The 27,143-nt window shown below is 38.2% G+C and overlaps 3 protein-coding genes across 6 annotated transcripts in view; 2 read left to right on the plus strand and 1 right to left on the minus strand.

The window, feature by feature from the left end:
* sema4gb (sema domain, immunoglobulin domain (Ig), transmembrane domain (TM) and short cytoplasmic domain, (semaphorin) 4Gb) overlaps positions 1 to 14,183 on the plus strand; it is a 36,857-nt gene extending 22,674 nt beyond the window's left edge. For 2 of the 3 annotated variants that reach the window (XM_036217139.1, XM_036217140.1), the window contains 8 exons: positions 1,085 to 1,198; positions 1,458 to 1,612; positions 5,344 to 5,519; positions 8,127 to 8,265; positions 8,334 to 8,756; positions 8,907 to 9,061; positions 9,892 to 9,953; positions 11,516 to 14,183. In XM_036217139.1, coding sequence (XP_036073032.1) covers positions 1,085 to 1,198; positions 1,458 to 1,612; positions 5,344 to 5,519; positions 8,127 to 8,265; positions 8,334 to 8,756; positions 8,907 to 9,061; positions 9,892 to 9,953; positions 11,516 to 12,480 — 2,189 coding nt within the window. In that variant the 3' untranslated portion in view covers positions 12,481 to 14,183. The remainder of the gene's footprint in view (positions 1 to 1,084; positions 1,199 to 1,457; positions 1,613 to 5,343; positions 5,520 to 8,126; positions 8,266 to 8,333; positions 8,757 to 8,906; positions 9,062 to 9,891; positions 9,954 to 11,515) is intronic. The other variant, XM_024285747.2, reaches the window with a different exon arrangement.
* Positions 14,184 to 17,258: 3,075 nt separating this feature from the next.
* On the minus strand, positions 17,259 to 20,087 carry mrpl43 (mitochondrial ribosomal protein L43). The gene is made up of 3 exons (XM_024284340.2): positions 19,815 to 20,087; positions 19,625 to 19,731; positions 17,259 to 18,217 (listed from the first exon to the last, which is right to left on the minus strand). Exons 1-3 carry the CDS (start codon positions 19,943 to 19,945, stop codon positions 18,000 to 18,002), a joined length of 456 nt encoding a protein of 151 aa, XP_024140108.1. The 5' UTR covers positions 19,946 to 20,087; the 3' UTR covers positions 17,259 to 17,999.
* Positions 20,088 to 20,192: 105 nt separating this feature from the next.
* On the plus strand, positions 20,193 to 26,169 carry twnk (twinkle mtDNA helicase). Of its 2 annotated transcripts, none has more exons than XM_024285786.2 (7): positions 20,193 to 20,341; positions 20,507 to 21,199; positions 21,477 to 22,179; positions 22,893 to 23,133; positions 23,216 to 23,323; positions 23,396 to 23,537; positions 25,342 to 26,169. In XM_024285786.2, exons 2-7 carry the CDS (start codon positions 20,567 to 20,569, stop codon positions 25,687 to 25,689), a joined length of 2,175 nt encoding a protein of 724 aa, XP_024141554.1. In that variant the 5' UTR covers positions 20,193 to 20,341; positions 20,507 to 20,566; the 3' UTR covers positions 25,690 to 26,169. The 2 variants fall into 2 exon arrangements, with proteins under 2 accessions (XP_024141554.1, XP_024141553.1); XM_024285785.2 differs by having other exon boundaries at positions 20,542 to 21,199.
* The last annotated feature ends 974 nt before the right edge of the window (positions 26,170 to 27,143 follow it).

Consider the following 27,143-nt stretch of genomic DNA (forward strand, 5'->3'; position numbering starts at 1 on the left):
AAAGTTAATTTGTCTTCCTTAAAGGGTAGCTAAACCCTAAATCAACTTTTTTTGGCTGTTGACCTCTTTAAATGTGGCTTCAAAAGTGCCGTCTGTTGGTCATTTCTAAATTTTTGACAAATTCAAATGAGCTTGTTCAATTTTTGAAAATATAGTTGAAAACAGTCTGTGTGCCGCCCCCTATAGGTTGAATTGAGGTATTACTTTTGAATTTCGTGATTAGTAAAATGTTTTTGTTCCCACGCCATTTCAGAAGTCCCACGTCATGATCTGCAGCTCCAGGAATGATAACAGTCAGCAGGTGGAGTCAGTCTCCAACTGTTTGGTTACTCTTTCAAGATCCACGCAAATGAAAATTGTGTTTTTAACAAGTTCTTGTGGCATTTTTCTCATTATGGAGGACATATATAAAAAAATTTAAGTATTTGAGTATTTCTTTATTCAAATTTTGTTGGATCAAGAGCAGACATAAACGCGTCATTTGAAAAAGCTCAGGTTTGTGATGCAGCAGCTGACATGAGCGAGCCAAAGTCTCACCAAACCCCTCCACTCCTCACGTACGTCTTTGTTGTCCTCATAATCAGAGCTGGGATCTTGCTCAAAACTGTATGGCTGCACAGCTCTATTTCCCGCCATTTTTTCTGTGTTGCTAGCATTAGCTTGGGGCTATTAGCTTGCATGAGCGCACAAACAGAGCGTTCATTGATGGGGAGGGGAAGCTGATGAGGTTGCTCTGTCATAACAGTCCCGCCCACAACTTAGAGGTAAATTTCTAATGAACTCCTGTGCAGAAAATGTCTTAAGAAAGTGACACAGGCTTTTTGATTTTGTCTAAAACTTCATAATCATAATTAAAAGACCTCTAGGAACGATTTTATAATACAGATTAATACATAGTTGGAGTGGGACTTTAATGTATCGTGTTATCAGGATGTATATAAATGCATGGTAAAGAGAGGATATTTTTAGGTGTAAGGGATGGAGAATAATTAATAACTTTTCTTGTGTGTTTTAGAAACAAATATGTCTTTAAGTTATGTTCATAATCTTACCTCTTCCAATACTTTGTTTCTTGTTTTAATAGATGGTGAGATGTTCACGGCTTCTCAGTATGAGTTTCGGAGTTCGCCGGACATCCGGAGAAACTTCCCCTTCCCCACTCTTCGGACAGAGGAAGCCCCCACCAGATGGCTTTTGGGTAAATCTCCAGCAATTTACCAACATTCAAAATCATACATAGTTTATGAAAATTTCCTATGATCAGATATCAATTCATAGAGTACCTTTTCACTTAAGACAAAAAATAAGACCCGCATCAAAGATGCTTTTCTTCTTGAACTGGTTTGGCTCTGCTGATTTATTCTTACTTAAAAGCTCCCTCTTCAGTTTCCAAGGATACACTTTCCAGGCTGCTAATGGGTATCTGTTTGGACATGCTCGACTGTGTGTGTGCACAGAGGCGGATTTCGTGGGCTCCGTGCTACTGAAGGAGAGCGTCAACAGCTCCATCGGCGATGATGACAAGATTTACTTCTTCTTCACTGAAGGAAGCCAGGAGCAGATTGCCTACCCGAGTCAAACCAAGGTTTCCAGGGTCGCTCGGGTCTGCAAGGTCAGAGCGTAAAACACTAGTAATGCTTTGTTTTAGTAGCAATTTAAGACAAAAAATTAAAAAGTAAAGGTTGGATTTGTTTGTGAATAAAAACGGTTGAAAGATGATTAAGTGAAATGGCCACTCCTTCAACGGGCAAAAATAGTTGGATTATTTAAAGCCGTATGTTGAAGATGCAGATTGAATTGACCTGCCACTCTAAGAGTAATTTTAGCACTGAATGAGGCTACAGTTGAGCGTCTCTAATCATCGTTTCATCTCAGACAGCGAGTCTTTCTATACCGCTGTTGCCAGGCAGACTATAATATCCTAAACTTTCACCTCTTTGTTTCTCTATAACCTCCAATTTCTGGATACTAAGGAGTGAACGATGTAAAAACTCATCACAGTGGGCTGCAGGATGGAAAGCGCATGTGTGAGACTCAGTAAAGTGACTGCAAGATTGGGCTGGCGAAGTGTTGCAAGTTGCATTTCTCTTTTGTGAAAACCTGAGGGAGGGATTTTCATAAATCTAAGAAACTGACCTGAAAAGGAAACCAACTGCAACCGGTTCCACGCAGAGACAAAACAGCAGTCAAAACCCTCAGTGAGTGTTAGATTTAGTGTAAAATACAATTAATCGCTTTTATCAAAACAAAAAAAGTATTATTCATCATGTTTCCTGAAAAGGTTTATAGATTTTTTGTTTTTTACAGTCTAATTGATTGTAAACGGTCTTAATAGTCTAAATGATCATTAGGTGCATAAAATAACCTCCAAGTTAAGTCTAATTGCTCCAAAGCACAAAAACTTACCTTTATCGACAGCCTATTACAACAATGAACACTAAACAGGAAATTAATATTGATTTAAAAGTTAAAAAAACTGTGATTCCAATGCAAAAAGTAGTAAAAATTACTTATACCTAACAATGAACTAGATTCGAAAAGAACAGAAAGCTGGTCGAATCCGACTGTGGGGCAGAAGCTGAGTATAAGTAGCAACTAGGCCACTGTTTGAAGTTTTAAAATAGAGGGTTTAAGAATTACAAAAAACTTTGGGTTGACTCAGATTTTTCTGTCGTTGGTCCTCTGCGGTTTTCATTGTCTAAGCCCGAAGGAGGTCCTGACATAAATGATGTATGGTGCTGATATAGCAATAAAGGTAGTTCATTATCAGAAATGACTTTAAATTAGACTTCTGATGTTGTTTCTACACCACAGGCTGCATACAAATATTTCTTTTTTCAGTAAGACTTCTACTAAACAATTCTGTATTTATTGTAAATGATCATTTAAATGTGTTTATAAATGACAAATGTCCCACTGGGCACCATTTTATGAATGGTTCATGTAGAATTCCTAGTTTCTTATTGTTGTGTTGGAGTCTTTTAACTTCTGAGTTTCCTGCTGCCACAATTCGAAGGCTTGTCTAGATTTAAGAGGAGGGTGAGGAAAGCTTTTTTGGCACTTGCCTGCATAAATCATGCAGTCTGTGGTGAGCAAACAAAAGTCAAATGATGGTTCTGGAAACACCCTTTCGGTACCTGGTTGGACTCTCTTTTGCCTTTAGTGGAATAGATTCAACAAGGTGCTGGAAACATTCCTCAGAGAGCCTGGTCCATGTTGACATGACAGCATCACACAGTTACTATTTGATAATGCCAATCTCCCGTTTCACCACATCCCAAAGGGGATCTATGAGGTTGACTGTGGAGAACATCTGAGTCCAGTGAACTCATAGTCATGTTCAAGAGTCTGAGATGATTCCAGCGTTATGACATGCTGCCTTATCCTGGTGGAAGTAGCATCAGAAGATCACTGTGGTGATAAATGGATGAAAACTGTCTGTAACAATACTCTGTCAGGCTGTGGTGTTGTAACCATGGTAATAATTTGCCTCTCACTGCTTCTAGAATGCAATTAGAGCAATTTCATCAAAGTACACACTATCTGGCTTTTTGTGTTAGTGTTATTGTAGTTCAGAAGTGTGTCAAGAAAACATCCTCAGCACCATTATACTACGCCACCAGCCCCGACTTGTTGCTGCCATGTGATTGGCTGATTAGAAATTAGTGTTAACGAGCAGTTGGACAGGTGTGCCTAATCAAGTGTTGGTTGTTATTTGCACTAACATGGATTTATACTATAGTAACTATATATTTTTATATTTGACTGGAAAAAAACTGTACAGTCCGACATTGCCTACAGAAGATATTTTAGAGTATCATTATTCATCCAACACATTAAAAACAGGTTTGAAAGCTGATGCTCTTCTATCAAAGTCAGTGTGATGGCAACACTCTTAAACACAAACACAGAGTTGCATGTCATGCCAAAAACATGCCTGTGGCTTAATGATGCGTTCAAGGACAACCACTTTGTCTCTTACGTCAAATCCAAATGGCTGTTTTTGCCCACTATTAAAAAAGGAAATGACCTTGATGGAATTTAAATGAAACCTTATGGACGTCACAGAACCCCAAGATCGAGTCCACTGTGTCTAGTTAAATTAATATTTTCTGTGAGGTTTAAACAACTGAATTATTACATTATTTCCAGAGGTTATCAGTCAAAACAATTACATTTTTATGTATCTACATTTACAGATATAATGTATGGATTCATTGTGAAGAAATTACTTCTGTTTTCTACATTAAAATCATTTATGCAGAAACGTATTTATATTTTAATGCATTTTATTGCTAAAATACTTTGTTTCTAAATTGTTTCTGCAAATGAGGTCTACCATCCTCCTCTCACTTCATCAGTGCAGGGTGGTTGTCAGAACATTGCAGAGTGCAATAACTCAGTCTGAATTGGGCCACAGCAAACCCATGCAGATGTCGAGCTGCTCCCCAGCTCAGCCCCGTGGCATTCAGACAGTGTGGAGGATAGTGAAGGCTTTGTGACTGAAACCGTAGAAGGTTTGCATTTTTTTTTTTTTTTAGATGTTGTCTTTTTACCCAGCATCCCTGACAGTCACTGGCCTATTTTTCAAGAAAGTGGGACATGATGTGATGAAGATATTTGATAAGACAAATGCAGAAATCAGCCCCATTTGAAAAGTATTGCAACCTGCAAAGAACAAAATGCTTTTATAGTGAAATTTATTTCTTTCATAACAGCAGAAACTGCATCATCTTGCCTTAAGGTTAATGTCCCCAAAGGCACATCTTTGTGGTGCCCTGAATAGATTTGTGACTATTACTTCGAGCTCTGTGTGCACTGATTGACACAAATTATAATTTGTCAGGTTTTCCCTCAAACCCTTATTAACCTTGAATATATGTCCAAACATGTGTATTCACAACGCTTCTCATTATCTGCAGTCCTTTAATCTCTCAACCCCTGGCTCTCTTGTCTTAAAAAACATTCAGAGACTTGGCACTAATAGAAATATCTTTATTTTCAAACAAAAGCAACTTTTCCCTTTTCTCCGGGAGGTGGAGGCAGGCACAGCATGTTGATGAATGCCACATGTCCCCCAAAGACATAAACAAGGAAAGATGAATATGATTCAAACATAAAAAAGGCCCACTCAGTCTCTGTTCAGTTTCATCTTCTTAAATAAGCTGTGCTAAATATTTATTTGACAGAGTCTGCTGTCTTGTGGCTTCGCCTCCCACTGCTTCTAAAATGCAATTAAAGCAATTTTATCAAAGTAGGCACTATCCAGTTTATTGTGTTAGTGTTATTTTAGTTCAGATCTTAATCCTAGTCTGTCATTATTTTTGTCTATTTTGTCTGCAGACTGACTGGGGAGGCCAGAGGACTTTGCAGAGGAAGTGGACCACCTTTCTCAAGGCTCGGATAGTGTGTTCAGTCCCAGAATACGAGCTGCACGTCAACATCCTGCGGGACGTCTTTGTCCTGAACGGCCGAGATGCTCAAAGCAGCATCTTTTATGGCATTTTCGGACTGGAATGGTAAGAAATATTTTTTTTACATTTTGTCTTTTGTGTGAGCTTGAAATGATTATTGATGAGTGAATAGAGAGCTTGTGGAACATCTGTTTGGCAAATTATAGAAGCCGCAGCTATAGTTTGGACTGGACTAACACATTTGAAAAATGAGAAAACAAACATCCATGATCACTAGAACATTTTACTTGGGATTATATGGGAAGGCCATTACAAATTAAAGGATAAAAAAATCATTATTTTATCTTAATGAGTTATTTGATGAGTTATTTTTCAAAAACATGACTTTTCTCTTGTCATATGATGACCTAGATGGACTGACTTACACAAAACAGGGGCGTAGCAAATCATTTGAGGGGCTCAAGATTTTATTTTATTTTTTTTTAAATATGTGATTTTTACAATACTTAGAGAAGTGTATTGATGATTTTTTACATTTTTGATACTAATATTGACTTAAAATTGGGCATATATGGGGGAGGGCAAAGCTTTTGTCCAGGGGTGGAGCTGCCTCTCTGTAGCTCCGCCCCCATCTGTAATAAATGTGTAAAGCTCAGTTCTTGAAACTGAACTTTATTTGACACATTTAAGATGGATGAAGTTAATTTTGTTTTACTCTTCACTCAGGAAACTTTGTTTTTCTTTTTTTAGATACATTTTTATTATCTGAAATTTTACTGCAAACTACAAAACAGTCCAAGTATCTGTTTGATCCATTACTTAGTGAGACAAGTTGCATGAAATAACTTGTATGATCAGTTTAAGCCACAGGAGAAGTAAAATATTCTTCAAATTTTATAAAGGTTCTTACAGGAGTTCTGGGAATCCATTTAGTGCTGTTGTTTTAAATGTTGTAAAAATATTGTGAAATCGTTTCCAATTGTCTTTTGATTATGATTATGCAGTTTTTAACCAACATTTTAAAAATCCTGTTTAGTTTTCTAGGACATAGTTTCTGTAGAGCGGCAGTAGTTCATATAAATACGCCTCTGAGTTGTGTTAGTGAAGAAAGCTTGCCCCCACTTCCCATCATCCATCTGCTTACACGGACTCACGTTATTTTACACCCACTCACAACAACCCCAACCTAATTTTACTGGTGCAATAAAAATTGTGAGCAATATCAAAGCTTTCCAGTTTTGAATCAGATTCCAGCTCAGTCGAGGAAAACAAAGATGTATATGGATGTATTTGTCTACAAGTGGTTGCATCAAAATGGAGGGGGCTTGTGTATCTTGCGTATTTCCTGTGCGACAAATATGAAATGTTTTCTTCTACTTCTGATTCAACTATATGAATAAAGAAATACCTAGAAATACAATTTTAAGCTTCATTTTCTTTATATAAGTCCTTCGTCATGAGAAAATGCCACAAAAACACAAGTGTAATTGGAGACGGTGGTCTTTAAATGTTTCACTGTTATATGATTGTGTACTTACTTTGATTTAAACACATTTTTAACATGCTGTTTGAGTTATTAAAAGTAAAAACATCACATTTGGCATGATTCCCTCTATCCATATTGCTGGAATTTAATGCAGAATTTCTAAAACACACAAACGCTTTAACAGATTTATGTTGTAAACCTAAATCGTTTATATTCCAACTCCCATATTTTCATATTTTAAATATGCCGTTTAGTCAGAATTGCTGCGTTTGATTTGGCTCAACAGCCACAGCTGTGGTCCATATGTTTATGGGTGCAATCAAACAAAACAAAATTAGTTTTAATACAGTTGCAGATGCTCATAATCACTGCAGTGTTCTCTGACTATTTAGTGTGTAACTTCAGTTAAGGCTCTAAAGCTAATTGGTGTGTAGGTGTTAGTTTAAGCAACACTTACCCATGAATATTTAATGCTTAACTAAAAAGCATAAAATGGTACCCATAATGCATTATTGGCTGGCTGCTGCCTCAGTCCTTTACCAAGTCCAAGTAATGAAGATGTTGGCGATCCGAACACATTAGAGGCTATTAAAGGAGAGGCAGCCAGAGCTGATACAGGGGCTGATGAGTGCCAGTCGAAAATCTGGCAGAGATGCGAGAATCCAAGCGTTTATGCTGAAATGCAGAGTCATGCTGCGTGAATCCCTTCAATGGGAGTTTAGATGAGCAGTATCTATCTATCTATCTATCTATCTATCTATCTATCTATCTATCTATCTATCTATCTATCTATCTATCTATCTATCTGTTAACAAAGGGACATTTTTTCTTCTGCTTTTGCTAATCTCACCTGTAGGCTGAAAGGTTGACCTGGCTTTGGGGCTTCCAACCCTCAGTCTGTCATTCACAGAGACTGTAAACCACCCAAAACCATAAAAAGGGGCGTTTTTGGGAATGACTCACAGGGAGTAGGTGTTTGTTTTTCTTTCTAAAGCTAGTGCTGAAAACAAGCACCTTTTTTTGGTGTGGAGGATGAGGGTACTTGAAACAAATGGGGGGGATTTACACTCCTGTAATCTATACCCCCCATCTTGTAAGGGAAATGTGAGCATCAAAAATACCAGTACATTTGTGGTCCGGATCTGTGGTATTCCTGAAACTTGGTTGCACCCTAGATGTCTTATTGCTTATTTATGGATCAGTAATCCTGTTGGATTATCTTTCAGGAAAAATATCAAAGCCTCTGCTGTCTGCCAGTACGCCTTCTCAGATGTACATAAGGTCTTTGAAGGGCCGTACATGGAGGTGCAGGACGCAAAGTGGCGGGAGTACACAGGAAAGGTTCCAGAGCCAAGACCTGGATCTGTGAGTTTCACATCAACACGTCGATGTCAACAACGTATCCGTTACTGAACTCTTGTGCTTTCTCACAGTGTATCACAGATCTGCACAGATCCAGGGGCATCAACTCGTCTCGAGATCTCCCCGACAATGTCCTCACTTTCGCCAGAAGGCACCCGCTTATGGCAAACCAGGTGCATCCGATCGGCATGCGGCCACTTATGTTCAAAAGGAACGTCAACTACGTGAAGATTGTCGTGCACAAGGAGCCGGCACTAGACGGAAAGATTTATACCATTTTGTTTTTGGGAACTGGTGAGATTTGGTCACAATTTTCCATGAAAAAATCCCAGCATGCCACATGCTTGCAGGTGAGTCAATGTTTTTTTTTTTTTGCAGATAATGGATGGTTGCACAGAGCGGTTGACATAGATGGAGAAATGCACATCATAGAAGAGTTGCAGTTGTTCAATACACCTCAACCAATAGAAAGCATGGTCATTTCTTCAGTTCAGGTATGCAAACTGATATACTAACACAATATATTATTTGTATAAGGATGATATGATTTTAAACTAAAATATTTGACAAACTTGTAATAGCTTAAAGTATATTTTTGTAATGAGAATCCTCAAAAGCATTTACTCTTTGATGTCGTTCAACAGAGGAGCATCTACGTCGGCTCCCACTCTGGGGTTGTTCAGGTACCGATGTCCGCCTGTCGGAGGTACACGTCCTGCTATGACTGTGTGTTTGCCAAGGACCCCTTCTGCGGCTGGGATGGAAGAGTGTGCGTGGAAATATCCTCCCGGTTGCAGAGGTAAAGGGACTGAGGAGACAAATGCAGTGTTTCGAATGCATAGGAAAAAGTGGGTCACAGCAATTTGTCCAAAATAACCCAGATTCCTTGAGAAAAAGGTTTAGGTTTAGCATAAGTCCAGGTGGGACCTTTTTATTCGATTTTTTTACTGACAGATTTTTACTGCTTGATAATTTCATGAAGTATTCAGACTTCCTCACATTCCTCGATGAACTTCTGACATTTCATTTAACAATATTTACATATGTTTAATTTGTGAGCCACAGGCTGTAAACACTTCAGACTAAACCCAAGACCTTTCTCTGGCTCACTCCTTCACTGAGGCGTGTTCGTGCCTCGATTCATTCACTCTGCTTGAATGAGCATCAGACATCTGAATCTCTGTTTCTGCTGCAGACACTTTAGCCTCCCCTGTGGGGTTGTTTGTTTTTAGAGAGGCTGCATCACATTTAGAGAAACCAAAAAGGAGAAGTTAATATTAATGTGACATGTTGCAGTTAACGTGGTACAATCTCCACTCTGGTTTTCTAATACAAGTTTAAATACTTAATAATAGATGCTGAACTGTCTTGTCTACTGTAATGTGCTCCATTACTTTTTACTCTAGAATGCAATGTAGTTAAGTCAAACGATTTAGTCTTGATTGAATTAATCCATCTTTTCTTTTATAAACTCCAGTAAATGTGCTGTTATATTGCTAAAGCCTGTTGTTCTAAATAATTGTCTTTTTTCACACTATTTTTGCTGTAATTTTAGCTTTTTCTTCATGTTATTAGAATAGTTTCCACTGTTTACAAGTGTAAATGAAACTTTAAAAATGTAATTTGCAGGTCAAATCTAACCCAGGATATTACAAGAGGAATCAGAGGCTGTAAGGAGAATTCAGGAAATGGTATGTGTTTCAACACGAATTTCTCTCCTTTTTTTTTTATCTTTGCCTTCCACTTTTGTTTTAGGTTCTCCTGACTCTGCCTCACTCAGATTACAGAGATAAAACCATCGATTGTATAAGAGAACTGGACTGAGTGAGTGTGACGTCATTCATAGAAAAAAATGTAAAAAAAGTGTTACTTCTGGTTCAAATCAAATAAAGTCAATTCAACTGCAATTTCTTTTACTATACGGACACTGCCAGACATTGGAGCCAGTCGACGTCAGTGAGCAGTGATTGGTCTGAATCGGTCTAAATCGTTGTTTCTGTGGCAACCACTCTCGCCAATCAGGAGTTTGTTGGAAGGCCACACCACGACCACTTGAGCGTGGGCTCAGGAGAATCTGCCAATCAAACGTTCAACATGAGACCACTAGAGGTGGGAATCTTGAGGCCCCTCACAATTTGATTCGATTACGATTCAAGAGGCAACAATTCAATTATGAAACGACCAATACATCCTAAATCTGCATTTTTTTTTTAGACCAGGTGTCTGCAACCTGCTGCTCCAGAGCCACATGTGGCTCTTTAACCCCTCACTGTGGCTCTGTGGTTAAAGAAAAAAAAGTTTTATTTCAAAAAACAGTAAAATACAAATAAAACATTTTGACAGATTTTTGTTTACTGGGTAGCACAAAAATCCTTAGGCAAGCAGAACCAGAATTTGTACTTATAGGGCAGCGGATTATGAGGCAGATTTTCTATGTTTGAACAAATTGAAGGATTTTAAGTGTGTTCTATGGTTAATAAAAATCATATAGGGTCACTTATTTGCTCTGATTTAATTTTGGCTTGTTAGATTTACAAATTCCTGACCAAGATGCACGTCAAATAGTAAAAGAAAATTAGAAAATTAGCAAATCTCAGAGTGAAAGATGCTCCGTGTTCAGTTTCACTTATTAGTTTTACTTTAAATTATAATATTGATTATTTAAAATTCATAAAGCGATTCAGAATTGTTTATGGATAGTATTTGATGCACAAAAAAAAATCCCCACCCCTAGAGACCATTTATTTTTATTGAGGCATCTGATTAGATAATTTATAACTTGAATGACCTGCACTATAAATAAAATATCATAAAAAATGGGATTAGGAAGAAAATTTAAAAAAAAGGTAACAGAGCAAGAATGGTTATTCTTACAAATAGAATGACAGTAATAGCTGTTTATTTCTGTATATAAGTCTATGGGATTTTGGTTTCCTGGAGCCAGTAGGTACTTCCTGTTGGAACGTGAGTGGGTCCAGTTCTCATATACAGTCACTAGATAAATCTAATAATTAAACTTCATTAGGTGGATGACGCTTACCCATCCCTTAAGTCTCAGCCTGTGCATTTTAATCAGCCTCTGTCTTGTTTGAGGTCAGACTTCTCTGCATCTACGCCGCAGGGCTCACTTTATTCAAAAAAGATCATGAGGTGAAATGAAAAGTGTTGCTGTCTGCCCTGTAACCTTGGCGACCTGACATCTTGTTTGATCTTTTTCTCATTCATGCTGACTCGTGTCCTTCTGTTTTCCTAGTGGTCCATCGGAGGCGTGCCGTTATGTCCGGGGACGACGTCCTCCTCCAGTGCGAGCTGCGCTCCAACCTGGCAACTCCCCACTGGACTCTAAACGGGAAGGAGCTCCTCGGATACGGACTGAATTCGGGCTACCGCATCGGCACCGACGGCCTCCTCATAATTGGCGCTCGGACCCAGCAGAGCGGCTCCTATCGCTGCTTTGCTGTGGAGAACTCCGTCTCCGTCTTGGTTTATCTTTACACAGTCAAGGTTCACACCGATCCATTCTTCCCTGTGGAGCCCACAGAAACAACCATCCCCACCACAATCTCCAGCTCATCTGTGTTCTCCACCAGCAGCCCCACTGAGCAGCCTTTGCCGTCACCTCCTGCCCCCCTGCATCCAGAAGTTGAATTCCAAACCTTCAGACACATGGAGGCTGTGTACATCTCGCTGGTGGCGGTTCTCGGCGGTCTTTGCTTGGTGTTGACGGTGGTGCTGCTTTATGTGAGCTTCTGCACCAGAAGGGGCCACCGTCGGAAGTTTCCCCAACAAGGCCTGCACGTCCTTGGATCCTCCGACAGAAAGAGGAGCTCTCACCTGGAACTCCAAACCATCTCCAGCTTCTACAACGGCCGGCAGGGCCGTCGGTCCATCTCTGTTCCAACTTTCGGAGATTTCAACGACAGCTTCCTTCAGATCATTCCAGGAGAGGACGACATGTCTCCAGGTAAATCACCTCCGCCTGCTCCCCCTCTTCCCATGCCTCCTCCTCTTCCAAATATGGACTACGCCAACGGACTTTCTTCCACTTTGCCCACCGTGTTGAGAAAAATCAACGGGAACAGCTATGTGCTGCTGAGCCAGGCCGACCCTGATGGGATGTCGCCGCTCTACCACTCCTTCACAGAGGAGCTCAACAGGATTCTGGAGAAGAGGAAACACACGCAGCTGGAGCTGCAACCAGATGAAAGCTCTATCTAGGACATATATCCCCGTTCTTTATTTGTGTATCCTGTAGCTGCAGGACGAACTGCCCAAAAATCTGCAGCTCTTGCTCTAAAAAACTTTACTTATCTCATGACTCAAAGCGGCACATTATGCGACCTTGAGATCACTACTGGATGTGAAAACTTTTTTTTTTGCCATAAACTGCACAAACAGGAGCTTCATGGGTGTTAAAAAGGGGGTCAAACTGCACATTGAGCCATCTTATAACCATGAATTGTTTCAAGAATATTGAACTTTTCAGGACTTTTTTAATAACAGTCCTCCTTAAAAGTACTTGTGCACCTTCGTTTTCAGCCGTAGTAGTCTCTAACCTGGAAGCTCAAATGCTTTTAATTGTGTTGGACACAGCCATGGGTGAGCATTTCTAAAGTGTAAAGAAGTTGGTATTTGTCAGGCTTACCTGGAAGAAATGTTAAACTTTGAGAGTTTCAAGTCCAGCATGACTCATCAGTCCACTCAAGCTGCTTATGTGAATCAGAGGAACTGCTGAAAGACTGACATCAAAGGTATTGTGCCTGAGAAGGAAGATGAATCATCCAATCCATCATGTCTTTTCTTATGTATAAAAAAGAAAGATTTTTATCCAGACGTTTAAAAATCCTTTGATTTTGCCCCAAAATAATGCAATTTTTTTAAATGTATTTATTATTGGGAACCGAATAGTGTTTTTATTTCTCCAGTTGTAAAATTATTTGGGTTAAACAATGCTTTGAGATATTTATTTATTCGTTTTTTATATTTAATATTATTTTTTTAATAAAGGACCAAATATTGAACTGAAGTCAGTGGGAAACTCATATTAAAACATCACCAGTGACAAATTTCTAGATTATTATGATATAAAGATTTAGCAGTTTATTTAAAATGATAACATTTTATTTTATATGGCATTTCTTTTGGACTAGATGTTAGAAAGGTGTGTGGTTTTCTGACTCCTAAGATTCAAGTTGCTCCAGTATTTATACTTTAAAATTATTCTAAAAAATAGGTTTAAAATCCAAATAAACTTAAAATATATATATATATAAAAAGCTAAATTGCTTTGCAATAAACTGATTTTGAAATCTAGAAAATTCATGACATGTTCTGGAGGTGAAACACAACAAAAGAAAATATTTTTTTTGCTACTTTTCCTTTCCCAAAAAACTTTGCAGGCTTGTTAAATTTGTTATGAACATACGTTAGTGAAAAACCAACCTCAGAATTTTACTTATTTTAACGTTTGTGAATGTTTTTTGTGACTTTTGCTCATTCTCTTTTTAGTAGGGAGCCATAATGGTAAAAACATGATACTTTTTTAGAGTTTCAGCTTCAGTGCATGACAGATGTATTTCAGTGCATTTATTTAAGCCGCGCTATTGTCAGTTTCCTTATGTAAATAGCAATAATTATTGCGTTACTTTGGCAGCTGTTAGTAGCAATGCTTTGTACCAATGCCAACAGGAACACCTGCAAATATTATTTTCCTTTTTTCTATTTTTTCTGATTTTAGTATCTATGGAAAATAGAAAACTACTGTTACTTATCAGCTAAAGTGACTGAAACTATAGTTGATGTTAAAGACAATGGAAAATAGCAGTATTCGCTCAAAAAGAGTGGATGAGGCGATGTAAAGAAAATGATAAATTATGCTGTTTATATTTATATAAATAAATGAAATATTTGACAGTTTTAAATGCTGTAATTTCATTCCTGCTCTTATAAATACAGAAATGTAAATCTTCAGCAAAGCTCTTCAAAAAATAAAGCATCCACTTACCTGATAAAGGTGAGTATTGACAGGACTGAAAATTATTTACAGGGAGATGACAGAAATGAATCCTGGAGTAGTTTGCAACCATGTCACATCCGGAAAATGAGAAGATATCCGTCTTCTGTGCAAAGTGCTGAGTCAGCGCTCGTAGAATCGGCAGCCTCTGGTGAGTCGCGGCGTTCATCTGTCAAAGCCGCACTGACAGGAATGTATGGCTCCTTCAAAAGGGGTCTCATTTGCAGATTGAAGCACACAGAGCATTTAAGATGTAGAAATGTTTTGAAGCAAAGAGATCTTTTTTTTCAGTCTCTGACTAAAAGATTATTGTATGTTACATTTATTTCTGTTGTGTTGAAACAAAGCAAATAGGTATTTGGTTAAAAGCAAAAAGTTCCCATCGATACTGTAGTTGACAATGACAGATGCATGCTGATCTTCTGTAGAGCTGTTATGTTTTGGGGCTGTTGCCGGGCAACACGGGCTGTCAGCTTCCTCTACAGATTCTCTATTGGATTGAGGTCCAGAGGCTGATTAAACCGCTCTAAACGTTGAAATGCTTTTTAAATAGCCACTCTTTTGTTGCCTGGGCAATGTGTTTGTGATCACGCTTCATCGTCAATGCTCTCACTGATGGAAAGAAGTTTTGTCCAAAATCTCACCATACATGATGGAGCCACTAATTCTTTTCGTCATACGAATCAGTTGAAAAGCAGCCCCAAAACATGATGTTTCCACCCCCGTGCTTCACAGTGGTGTTCTCAGCTTTCTTCTCGCTCCAAACACGGCGAGTTGCATTTTAACCAAAAAGTTCCTGTTTGGTCTCATCTGATCACATGACCTTCTCCCATTCCTCCTCTGGATCACCCAGATCCTCTCTGGAGAACTTTAGACGAGTCCCGACATGTGGTGGCTCAAGCAGGAGGACCTTTATAGCACTGCAGGATCTAAAGCTATGACGACATAGTGTGTTACTATAGTAACCTTTGCCACTGTGGTCCCAGCTGTCTGCGACTTTATGGTTCCTAGCTGTTCTCAAGATAAATATACTCCACGAGGCGAGATCTGGGATGGTAGTTACAGGTGGACGGAGATTGTCAGTATTTTTTTTTTTCCATTTTCTAAAAGCAGCTTCTCATCAAGATTGAGTCATCTCAGTTTTGTTAAAAACAATCGGGTGTCCTTTGACAACTCTTTGGTCATGGTGGGGAGGTTGTAGTCGACTGTTTAAGAGTATGGACAGGTGTCTTTTATACAGATAACCAGTTCAAACAGGTGACATTAATACAGGTAACAAGTGGAGGATAGAAGAGCTTCTTAAGGGAGAAGTGACATGTCTAGAACTGGGCCATCATACAAAAGCAAGCAGATTTTGTGGATTATTCCCTTAAATTATTAAATTATTCTCTTAAGAAGGAGGGATTCACATAATCTTTTTCCAGTGTGTCTTTTTTGTCTTATTTTTGACATAAGAGACTAACTTTCCAGTTTTTTCTCTTATATTTGATGTTGCTCCTCCTTGTGACACCCTATTTTAAATATGAATTTTTAACTTCTTGCATTTCAGAAAACAAGAAAAACATTTTCTCTCTAATAAACTTTAAGACATTTTTTTCCAAAAACCTTGCAAAGAAAATTCAAACTTCTAGACCATGTTTAGACTGAATTCTCCTCTCGAGGTATCATAACACCTGGCTGTTTTGGCGAGGCCATTATCCTCCACTGGGAACAGCCTCCAGACAAACCAAGAGCCAGTTATACACACACGACTGTGGCAGGCCAGAGTTTAACATCGACTCAAGGAGGGGGTAAATTACCATTTTTAGAGCAGGCTTCAAGGCTGTAACTAGGCAACCATAACTTTATTTACAGTCTTTAATGTCCTTGGTCAAGCTGTGCTACGTAGAACCCCCCTGGGGGAGAGATGGCGTGATGGGAACACAGCGGATGGCGAATATTTAATTGATGCTGACGATAATTAAAAAACACAGAAGGCGAAAATTAAAGAACAGATTTTCCAACTCGTTTATTGTCTTCAATGAAAGGAGAGCTAAAAAAAAAGTCATGTTTTTGTCACTATCTTATAGTCATTTCTGCTTCTTTTATCCATTTTTGCTAGTAAAAAAAAGGTTTTAAAGTCTTTTACAGTCTAAAACCATGAATCAAGGGTGATCTAAACAGTAAACATTACTCCTTTTTTAATATTAGACACTGCTATTGATTATTATGATGAAGTGTTTTATATGTTTTTATATTATTATGCTGAGATCTGATAGATGAGAACAAGAGTTATGTAAGCTAAAATTATAGGTTCTTACAGACCATGTGTCAAAGTAAAGGCCCAGGGGCCGGATCCGGCCCACTGGGTGATGATATCCGGCCCACTAGATCATTTTATATTTTTGTTATGAACGGCCCAATGTTATCTTTTGCTCGTAAAATATTGCAACACATTCTCATTCCCAAGTCGCCACATATTGACGTATGGCTAAGGACCCCTCCATGTCAAAATTTACATTTTGGGTGTCCCCAACTCTTCGTCTTTTGACATCCAATTAAATCAAGGCTCCCCAACCTATGGGTTGCTGTTACGGCTGTGGCCGTATTTGGTTTTGTTCTTTCTTTTTGGTTCTGTGGATTTTGGTCAGAGTGGGTCTTCTTTGTGTTTTGTGGATCTTTGTGTGTTTTTGTGTCGATTTCTTTCAGGTGTGGAGCTGGAGGTGTGGCTCCCCATACTGGTATCCTAACCTTAACCCAGTACCGGACGCAGACCAGGCTATGGTTAGGGTACCGACCGCATCCCGAGGTTTGGTCTGTGTTAAAAAGTTATGTTTTTAAAGTTTTAAAAATTTAGTTTGGTGTGTTCAATAAATGTTATTCCAGTTCGGCTCACAACCTGAAGTGGATTTTGGCCTCCTGTGCATTTGATTTTGACATCCCTGTTACAAAGCAAAGCATCTGAGTCGAAATCAGTAGACTGAGGGTTCAAGTCCCATCATGGTTGAATTTTAAAACTTTGCTGCAGTTTAATGGAGAGAGCCAAGGTGATCAAGAAGGAAGGAAACACTCAAAGCAACATCTTTGCTGGATCTAGCACAGAAATGATACAAAACAAGCCTGTTTGATCCAAGACTGTTGAGCTGTCAAACAACAAATCAGCAGCTAGAGCATCTTTTATGGCTCATTACATAGATTAAAAAAAAAAATCAGTACATCAACCTTCTTCATGTTCATTTAAACTCTGGATAATTCAAACTATGAAGCTCACTCAAAAAGTCAAAATCAATGACAGGACACTCTAAAAATTAGTATTTCTCTCTCTGTTAGTAAAAATATCGGTCCCCTAATTTTTTAGTAATGTAGTTAAGTTTTAGCCTAAATGATAAATCATCAATGAGCTTTTTCATCATTCAGTTTATTTCTAATACATCTGAAATAAAATGTTGATACTATTTCACCAAGAAGTGTTTTGTTTATGCAAATGCCATCTGTTACAGATATTTATGCCACATTTTCTCAGATAAGATTGGAATCATCTTCAGGCATACCAGGCGCTGCTCCTCTTTTGGATTTACTTGTAGGTTATTTACAGATGTGGTGTGTGCAGCTGTGAGCATGAACCCTTTCATATTCCAGAGGTCACAAACACTCAAATGGATCTTAAAAACAAACATCAACATGAAATGGATATGCTATCACTAAATAAAGCTTTAAAAGTCTGGGGTTTGACTTTAGTACATTTTTATTTTGTGCTGGCTGTGGGTGGTTTGATGAGGCCGATCGATGGGGGCCGGTTGGTAAATGGATGCCACTGGCCCTGAATGCTGGGACTGTCTGTGTGGAAGGGCTTTCGCAGGCGGATGATGTCCAGACCAGACTGATTGGTCAGCTTAGTCAGGATCTCTGAAATCTGCTGCTGTGTTTTGCTTGAAATTAATTCTTCCCTCACGTTGCCATTTACTGCAGAGAGAAAAAAAGCACAAGAATCAACATCTAATTTTGCTGGTAACACTATTCAATGATAAAACAGTACTTTTTGCTCTGTGATGGACTGGCGGCACTTCCAGCGTGTTCTCTGTCTTTGCCCTGATTGATGGGTTAATAATACTTTTCAACTTCCAATCTGACTCAGTTTAATAGACCAATACTGCCCCCAACAGTATTTTAAGCGCAATGCATCATTGCAGTCTAGGTTTCTTACACATGAAAGAAAATTAAGCTTAAAATTTGTATTTCTGTAACATTGTGAGGCCAGACGAAATAAATGTATTTTAAAAAAGATCGTATTTGTTACTTAGAAAACACAATAGACGGGCCAAAAGTTATCTGCTCCATTCCGATGCATCCACGAGCAGACAAATAGATTTATGTACGACTGTTTTTTTTACGTCCAAGCTGGCATCTGGCTCAAAACTGTAAAGTCCGATTACTCTGATATTTCTCTATAATTTAGTTGCACAGCTTATGTTAGGTTGGGGATGTGAGAGGATGGTGGGAGAGCATGTTACAAAGCTTAACCATGATTGTAGGGGAAACTATGTACTAGAAAACATACATTAAAAAAAATTATTTTGTCTAACAAAAGCATAATCATAATTAAAAGACCACTGGGAATAACTTTAAATAAGATCAAACGGTGATCGGAGAGGGTTGTTAACAAAAAGGTGAAAAAAAAAAATGAAAGCAGAAACATAAGCTATAACTCTCATAACACGCATGATCAAAACTTCCTCATTTGTTAGGTATAGGCCGATAAGCATAATTTTCATTAAAAGTTGAGAATTGACTATTATGATGATGTGTTTTGCAGGCAATTTCTATAAAATATAAAATAAAGGTAATAATAATAAATGAAGATAATTTATAAATTAAAGACATTTGTGAGATTTGAGAAAGATGACATCCAATCATAATCCAAGTTTAAAACCAATATATATATTTTATTATTATTATTTTAATGTTATTAAGGCTTGTTGAAATCTAGCTTAAAATACAGCTGGAAAATCTTTCAAATAATTCTCAACAATCTTAAGATATTTGTAACCTGTACATCCAAAAATTAAACAATAAAAAAACAACCATTATAAATTATCTCTGTTAGAAAACATCCCTAAAATCACGTTTCAACTGATTTCGCACAGTTTTTGTTTCCTTGATTAAGAAGTCCTCCTTTTTTTAAATTGACAAATTAATGGAGTATTGTTGGTCCCAACCAAACATATTTTAATTTGAAACTGAATTAGGAAAGATGACTACACAATGAGCAATCAATTCAGTATTCAGTATTTTCCACGTTATAATGGATTAAAGTAAATAGTGTATATATATGCAAGATTATAATAAAAACAAACATTTATTCGCACTTACAATATTCTGCTACTAATTTGGGTGCGTTGCAGGCCTGGGGAGACACATACACAACTGTTCCGGGGTTCTTCTTGGCATAATCCACCACTCCCTCCTCGATGAAATCTCTGCATTGGAAGAAAAGAAAAGCTTGTAGCTCAGTTACGTGTAATTTACACGTAGTTAGAAGGAAACAGTCTCCAGTTCTCACCGAACTCCGAGGGAGCTCGGTCCACTTTTGGAGAAGATGATGGAGACTCGTTTGAGCTGACAGACGTAACGACCCACGCCGTTCTGAAGAACGCTTTTCAGAAAGCGACTCGGTGTCCCTCTGGATGTCATCGCTCAATCATGCGGTAATAATTTAATCCTGATCACCACTATTCAATACAGAATTCGCTTAAATAATTAAACCTGCTTTAACTCACAGAGGACAAGCGGATAGGAAACAGTCCGTCAACAAAATGTTACGTGTTGAACCGTGAAAAGGGGCTGAATAGTTCCATATGGTAAAACATTAAAAATGTACAATTTAAAGATATGTAAATAGTAAAAAAAATTTGAATTCACCTCTATATATTGAATTTTAATTAAATAATATATGGCAACGAATGTATGTGTACAAAATGTGAGTTCTAAATGCTCTAAGTTGTGTTTCACACGGACTTGTTTTGAAACCGTACCGAAAAGCCCGGGTAGCATGGAGCATGGGAGACAGAGAGGTCAGTCTTTCAGCAGGTAAGCATGGCTTTACTTCTTCAGTTATTTAGCATAATATACCGTTTGGTAATTAATATTTTTTATGTTATTCATATTTATTTTTTTCTGCTTATATCTCATCACTTGCGTTTTAAACAATCATTTTCCTGTTTTGTTGTCTGTTCGTATTGTCACATTTTGCAGGGAGGTCTTCATGTTTGGCTCTTGGTCTTTTGCAGGTTTAATGTGCTAATCGGATAGCCAATGTGGAGAAGCTTGCTGCAGAAGAGCACCGCCTGTCTCAGGCAGGTGGCAAGCACCAGGTCTCCTTATCAGAGACATTTTTCATCCTTTTATTTGAGATTTCCTCTTCAAAGTTTCTGCAACAGACATGCAGATTCTCCATATATACTAAAAGCAAGAGGAGTAGACTTTTTCCTGACTTACAATGGACTTAAAACTTATAAAAAAGACACAAACTCTATTGTAGAGTTCCCAAAAAGTCCCATCACGGTCACAGAAATCAAGCAGTATCTTCGCTCCAAAGACATTCCCTTCCACGATGGCTACAGCTGCCTGCACATCCCAAGTGTCTTCATCGATCCATCCTCACGGAGCAACAGCTTTTCTCTGTTTATTGACAAAACAACAGGACAATTTCTCTGTAAAGACACGCTGGCGGAAGGAAGCTGGGAGGACCTCCAGGACTGTCTGGAGGTGATGCAGAAGGAAGGAAGGAACTCCATCAGCCCTAGTGTTCTGCTGATGGATGCAGAGAGTGTGGAGGAGGAGGACAAGAGGAGTGAATTAAGGGAGGTCCAGGGGATTTGGACAAGCTCTGTGTTTTTTGCAGATCTTCCAGATGATGAAGCTCAACTCATAAAAACTATGTTCCAGGTATGTCGATTTTTTTTTTAACATAATTTATCTCTGATCATTGCATTTATTTTGTAGTTTTAAATATTGTCTGTAGAAACTAAGCAAAAAGTAAATCAGATTTAGATATTTGTCATTATAGTCATGCTACTTTTGATACCAAATACGACCCTTCATTTCAGTGTTCTGCATGCTTAAAGGCCTACTCTCGTGTTCCCAGTTGTCATTTAATTATGCTTTTGTCATTTGTAGCCAGAAAAAACTATCAAAAATAACATTTTTAAATGAATCTTTTTAGATTACAAAGATCTCCGATGCAACCCTCAAGAAGTTTGGTGTAAAGCTCTTCAAGCCAACCAAGAGTTTGGTTTTCCCCTGGTTTGGTGGACCTGACTCCTCCTTAAAGGGCATCAAGCTCCTTTCAGCCCAGAGGACGGACAATGACAAAGTCACCTATAATGAAGCTACATTCCCAAAGTTTAGCTCTTATTACAGCTTGTTTGGCCTCTCTCTCATAAGCCGTAAGGATTCAGAAGTGGTGCTGACCGGTCATGAGTTGGACTGTCTGGCCGTGAGCCAGGCCACGGGTCTCCCAAGTGTCGCTCTTCCTCGTGGAGTCAGCTGCCTTCCCCCCATCCTGCTCCCCTACCTGGAGCAGTTCAAGCGGGTGACGCTGTGGCTGGGAGGAGACATTCGGTCATGGGAGGCGTCGAAGATCTTTTCACGGAAACTGGCCATGAAGCGGTGTTCGCTGGTTCGGCCCGGAGAGTTTCAGCCGCAGCCGCTGGAGGCTCTGATCCAAGACAAGAACTTGGGCCGCATCATCAAAGGCTCCATCCCAGCTTCTCACAAGTCCATCGTGTCCTTCAAGCAGCTCAGAGAGGATGTTTTCGGCGAGTTGGTGAATACCGACCAGGTGGCAGGAGTTAAATGGGCAAGATTTCCAGAACTCAACAGAATCTTAAAAGGTCATCGAAAGGGAGAACTGACAGTTTTTACAGGTACCAATTAATCCAAGCTAAAAATATTTTTTTGTTACGTTTTTTAATATTTTAAGCAGTGGTCTGCAACCTTCAATACTTCAAGGGCCATTTGGATCGGTTTCTCACTGACGACAACTCAGTAGGAGCCACAAAGTCTTACTTCAACTTTAATAAAAATAAGACACCTGTGTTAGTGTTACTATTATGATAAATCTCAGTGAACATTTTGGCATAAGCAAAACAAAAAGATAAAAAAAAAATAGACTTTTCTTCAAAATACAAAAAAGTTTTGAATTTTTGATCTGATTTCCTTTCAAAATAAAAGACCCTGTGTCACAAACGGTCATTTCAATGCACCAAATGTAGTAGTAAGTTGTGTAATGTCAGCAATGATTAAAAAAAACAGTTTATTTTTCTGTTTGTGGGACATCTTGGTAACACTTTAAAAAAATATTCCTTAACAAGCTTTATTAAAACATCAACAAACATTAATGTGTTCATAGGATGTTTGTATGGCATTTATTAGCACAAAAAGCTGAATAAGGTTTATTAACATACTTAGTAAGACTCATCAACATCTAAAGTGAGACCATTGCCTATGAAGTCCATATTAATAAAGTTCCTTCAAGCTTAACAAATGTATTAACTATCTTTGTCAACATTATATTGAGTGTTTACCAGCCCCTCATCTAAAGTGTTACTGACATCTATGCTCAAATTCTGTTTACCAGGTCCAACAGGAAGTGGGAAGACCACGTTCATCAGCGAGCTGGCGTTGGACCTCTGCATGCAGGGCGTGAACACATTATGGGGCAGCTTTGAGATCAACAACGTTCGCCTGGCGAAGATCATGCTGACGCAGTTCGCCATGCAGAGGCTGGAGGACGACCTGGAGAAGTACGACTTCTGGGCGGACAAGTTCGAAGAGCTGCCGCTTTACTTTATGACTTTTCACGGACAGCAGAATATCAAGTGAGTGAGATCCTAATTTGAAGTAAGTTAATTTCTTTTGGTTTGTGTGTAGAAAACATTGACCTTTCAATTGTGACTGCAGGACAGTGCTGGACACTATGCAACACGCTGTCTACCTCTACGATATAAACCACGTTATCATTGATAACCTGCAGTTTATGATGGGGCAAGAAAACCTTTCAGTTGACAAGTAAGTCTGAAAATTATAAAGTTTTTGCCCAAAAAAACAAATCATAATTGGAATTTTTTTTGCATGACTCAGGTTTGCAGTCCAGGACCACATCATTGGCGTGTTCCGGAAGTTTGCTACCAACAGCAGCTGTCACGTCACTCTCATCATTCATCCCAGGAAGGAAGAGGACGACCGGGAACTGCAGACAGCCTCCATCTTCGGTTCTGCTAAGGTACAAGAGGATAGGTTTTCCATTCTTTATAAATTAAACTTAGCAAGAGAAGAGTGGCTTACATTACAACTTCAGTCTTTAATTATTGTTAAAAAGCTTTGAGCCAATCCTTTAGGTTTTTTTCATAATTTTCATCCAGATTGTCAGATTTTCTTTGAAATATTCCCAAGTTAAAACTTAGGGATACTTGGTTGCTTTTTTTTTGTTTAAGGTTCCACACTCAATCTGTATTTTTTTCTATTGTAAAAGTGTTTCCAGTGTCTTCAATATGATGATGTCGCTTTTAGCAAAAATGTAAAACCTATGTTCTATTTTATGAAAGTTTCTGCAGGAACTCCTTAGAAATTTGTGGGCCGGACTGTAGACGCGGAAGTAGCCCTACATTAATATCCCAGCATGCCTTTGTCTACACTCTCCCATTAGCTTAGAGCTCCTCACAGCCCTAACATAAGCTGTGCAACAAAAATGGCGAGCTATCCAGCCAGATGGCAGCTCAGTCGAGGAGAACAAAGACTTTTAATTGTCTGCAATTGGATGATTTGGAATTGGGGTGGAGCAAGGAGACTTGGATCCGTCCATGCCAGTTGCTGCGTCACAAATCCAAGCTTTTTTAAATTCCAGGTTTTTTCATCTGCTCCGGATCCAACATGATTTGAATAAAGAAACACTCAGAAATGCAGTTTTAATCTTAAATTATTTTATATATGTCCTTCATCATGAGAAAAATGCTACAATAACACGTTAAAAACCCCAAATTCACCATTTTCATTTGGATTGGGTTTTTAGCGAGTATTTAACCAATGCTTGAATATGTCGTCTATTAGAAAATGTGTATTCTTGTTTAGGAATTATCTAAAAATTAGTCAAACAAGAGAGACCCATTAACTGATGGGCATTGTATCCACACATTCTAAAGTTCTTGTTTTCAGTCCCCCACCTCTTTGTCTTTAACCTTCTTAACTTTTGGAAAACTCAGCTCACCTCAGTTAAAAATAATCCACATTTTCAACACAATTTTATTTATTTATTTTACTAAGATGCTGCTTGATTCCTGCTGTGTGCAGGAACACTGCATACTTTTAAATAAAAAGAGGGTAATAGGAAGCAATTGACTCTTTGCAATAAATAGCTCATAACTCTTAAGATTTTTATTTTCTGTTTGACTTTTTTTTAGCAACAACACAGATTTAAGTTTTAGATGTGAAGATTTCTGAAGCTTAAAGACCCACGCCAATGAAAATAGTGTTTTTGGTGTTTTGTACATATTCTTTTGGTATTTTTCTGATGATGGAGGACATATATCAAGAATATGAGGCTCTAAATTGCATTTCTGGCTATTTATTCAAAATGTTGCAAATCAGCAGCAGACAAAAAAAATACTGTTTGAAAAAAAATTATATTTGTGACGTAGAAAATACAGTGAGCAGGCCACAAACTCCCTGCTCTGAGTTCTCAGCAATGGTAAAGGGAAGAGGGGCGGGGTTGCTCCGCTCCAACAGTCCCTCCCACAAATTAAAGGAGAATTTCTAATAAACTTCTGCCGTTGTGCAAAATCTATGTCCAGGAAAACGACAGTTTTTTTTTTTTATTTTGGGGGAAAAAAACGGCATAATCATAATTAAAAAAAAACACTGGTGTGATGATTACAGTGGGACTTTAACAGATTCATAACTAAAATGACGTTTCACCTGAAAAAACTAAGACTGAACTGAAAAAGTTAGTGTGGAAAAAATCTGAAATCTTGCTTAAGATTATTTTAAAAAGCTAAAAAAATCCTGATCATTTTTACTTGAACTCCTTCCAGGCGAGTCAAGAGGCCGACAATGTCCTGATTCTGCAGGAGAAGAAGCTGGTCACGTGTCCGGGCCGCAGATCCTTGCAGGTCACCAAGAATCGCTTTGATGGAGACGTGGGGATCTTCCCTCTGGACTTTATCAAAGCCTCGCTCACTTTTTCAACTCCCATCAGGGGCAAACTTAAGCTGAGGAAAGCATCAGGCAAGTCAGAGAGTGGCGAGGAAGTCCAAGTAAAAGCTGCAGCGTCCAAGAAAGGAGAAGCCAAGGAAGGGAAAGCAGAGAAAGTGACTAAAACAGCTAAAACTCAACAAACAGTTAAGAATCCTGCCAATGAAAAGGAAACCATCCAGAAATAAGAAAATTTAGATTTTTCTCTAATGGTCAAAAAAGGTTTATTACATTTCTACATTTAGAGTTATAACTTGCTTTGATCTTTTGTGTCATACTTTAACCATGTAAAGACATTTAAAGTAAGCTATGTTTAAATATGTGAACAAAAAACCTACTATGAGATGGAAGAAGTGACTGAATTTTCGATACAGACAAGAAAACATGCATTTCAAGAGAACATGTTAACATCAGAATGTGATATGATGTGACAGATATGTTCAACTTACTGTTTAAACTCTTTTAGACGAAAGTATTTTTGTAAATAAAATGTCATAAAACTGTCATGTTTGTGTCCTGCTGCACAGATAAAAGATACTGTAACAGGAAGAGCTGCTGTTTTTTTTCTTTTTTTTTATAAATTGTAACAGTATTTTGTTGTTTTTTCATATAACTGCAATGTATTCTCTACTGATTTTTTTATGAATGCAATTCAGCAAATTCCTAATAAAAACAACAAAAAAGGTGTGAGGTGTATTTTTATTTGGGGTCTATAGGGGGCAGTGTGGTCTAAAAAGTAGAAATGAAAGTTGAGTGAGAAATATTGGGTGTTGGTGTTACTTTAATGTGCAAATTAAATTAATTTGGAGGACAAATAAATTATATAAACTAGGTATAGTACATACCATTTATTTTTATCTGCCAAATGTTGACAAAAAGATTAAATTGCATTTTATTCAGGTGACAAGACTTTGATCTGCAGGTTGAAGCTTACCTTCTCTGATGTTTTCCATGGCCTGTGTGACTCAGACACCTCTAGCATCCTGTTTCACAATTTTCACATTAATCTTTCATGGGTAACATCAACAGTCCTGGCTGCTCTGGTGTGCAGTTACAGGTAGACGGAGCTGCCAGGGGTGGGCTCTCTGACAAAAGCCCTCATAGTCACAGCAACTCTCCATCATTTGGAGTGATCAAAAAATACAAAGATGTAGTCACAAAATATGAACCACTACCGTATTTGTTCAAGATTGTGTTATTATTTTAGCAATCGGTGCGGTTTAAATGATTCATCAAATTTAGTTTGTATCCCAAATGAAAACTGAAATTGTTTCCAGTCTGACTGAAATGGTAAGGTTGTGTTTTTATCTGAGTCATGAAAAGTGGATTTGATGTATCACACTTAACAAAAGCTGTTGTGATTCCATGTGATTCATTTAAAATACAATATCTTTGTTTCCAACAGTCTCTCACTGATGATTTGGGTTTTGGTTCCACATGAAGCATTTCTATTGAATCAGCTGGATAAATCATGGAAACTTATGAATATCTTAAATGTCAGATTGAAGTTATTTGAATTACAATTAAGCAAGGAAAACTGTTTTAAAATGATTTATGGTTGTGAAAATATGGAAAATTGTTAGTGTGTGATACAAGTTCTTTAGTCAGATGACTGTGCAGAATTTGACTGACTTCAAACATG

This window comes from Oryzias melastigma, linkage group LG19 (genome assembly GCF_002922805.2).
Source record: "Oryzias melastigma strain HK-1 linkage group LG19, ASM292280v2, whole genome shotgun sequence".
Classification (NCBI taxonomy): Eukaryota; Metazoa; Chordata; class Actinopteri; order Beloniformes; family Adrianichthyidae; genus Oryzias; species Oryzias melastigma.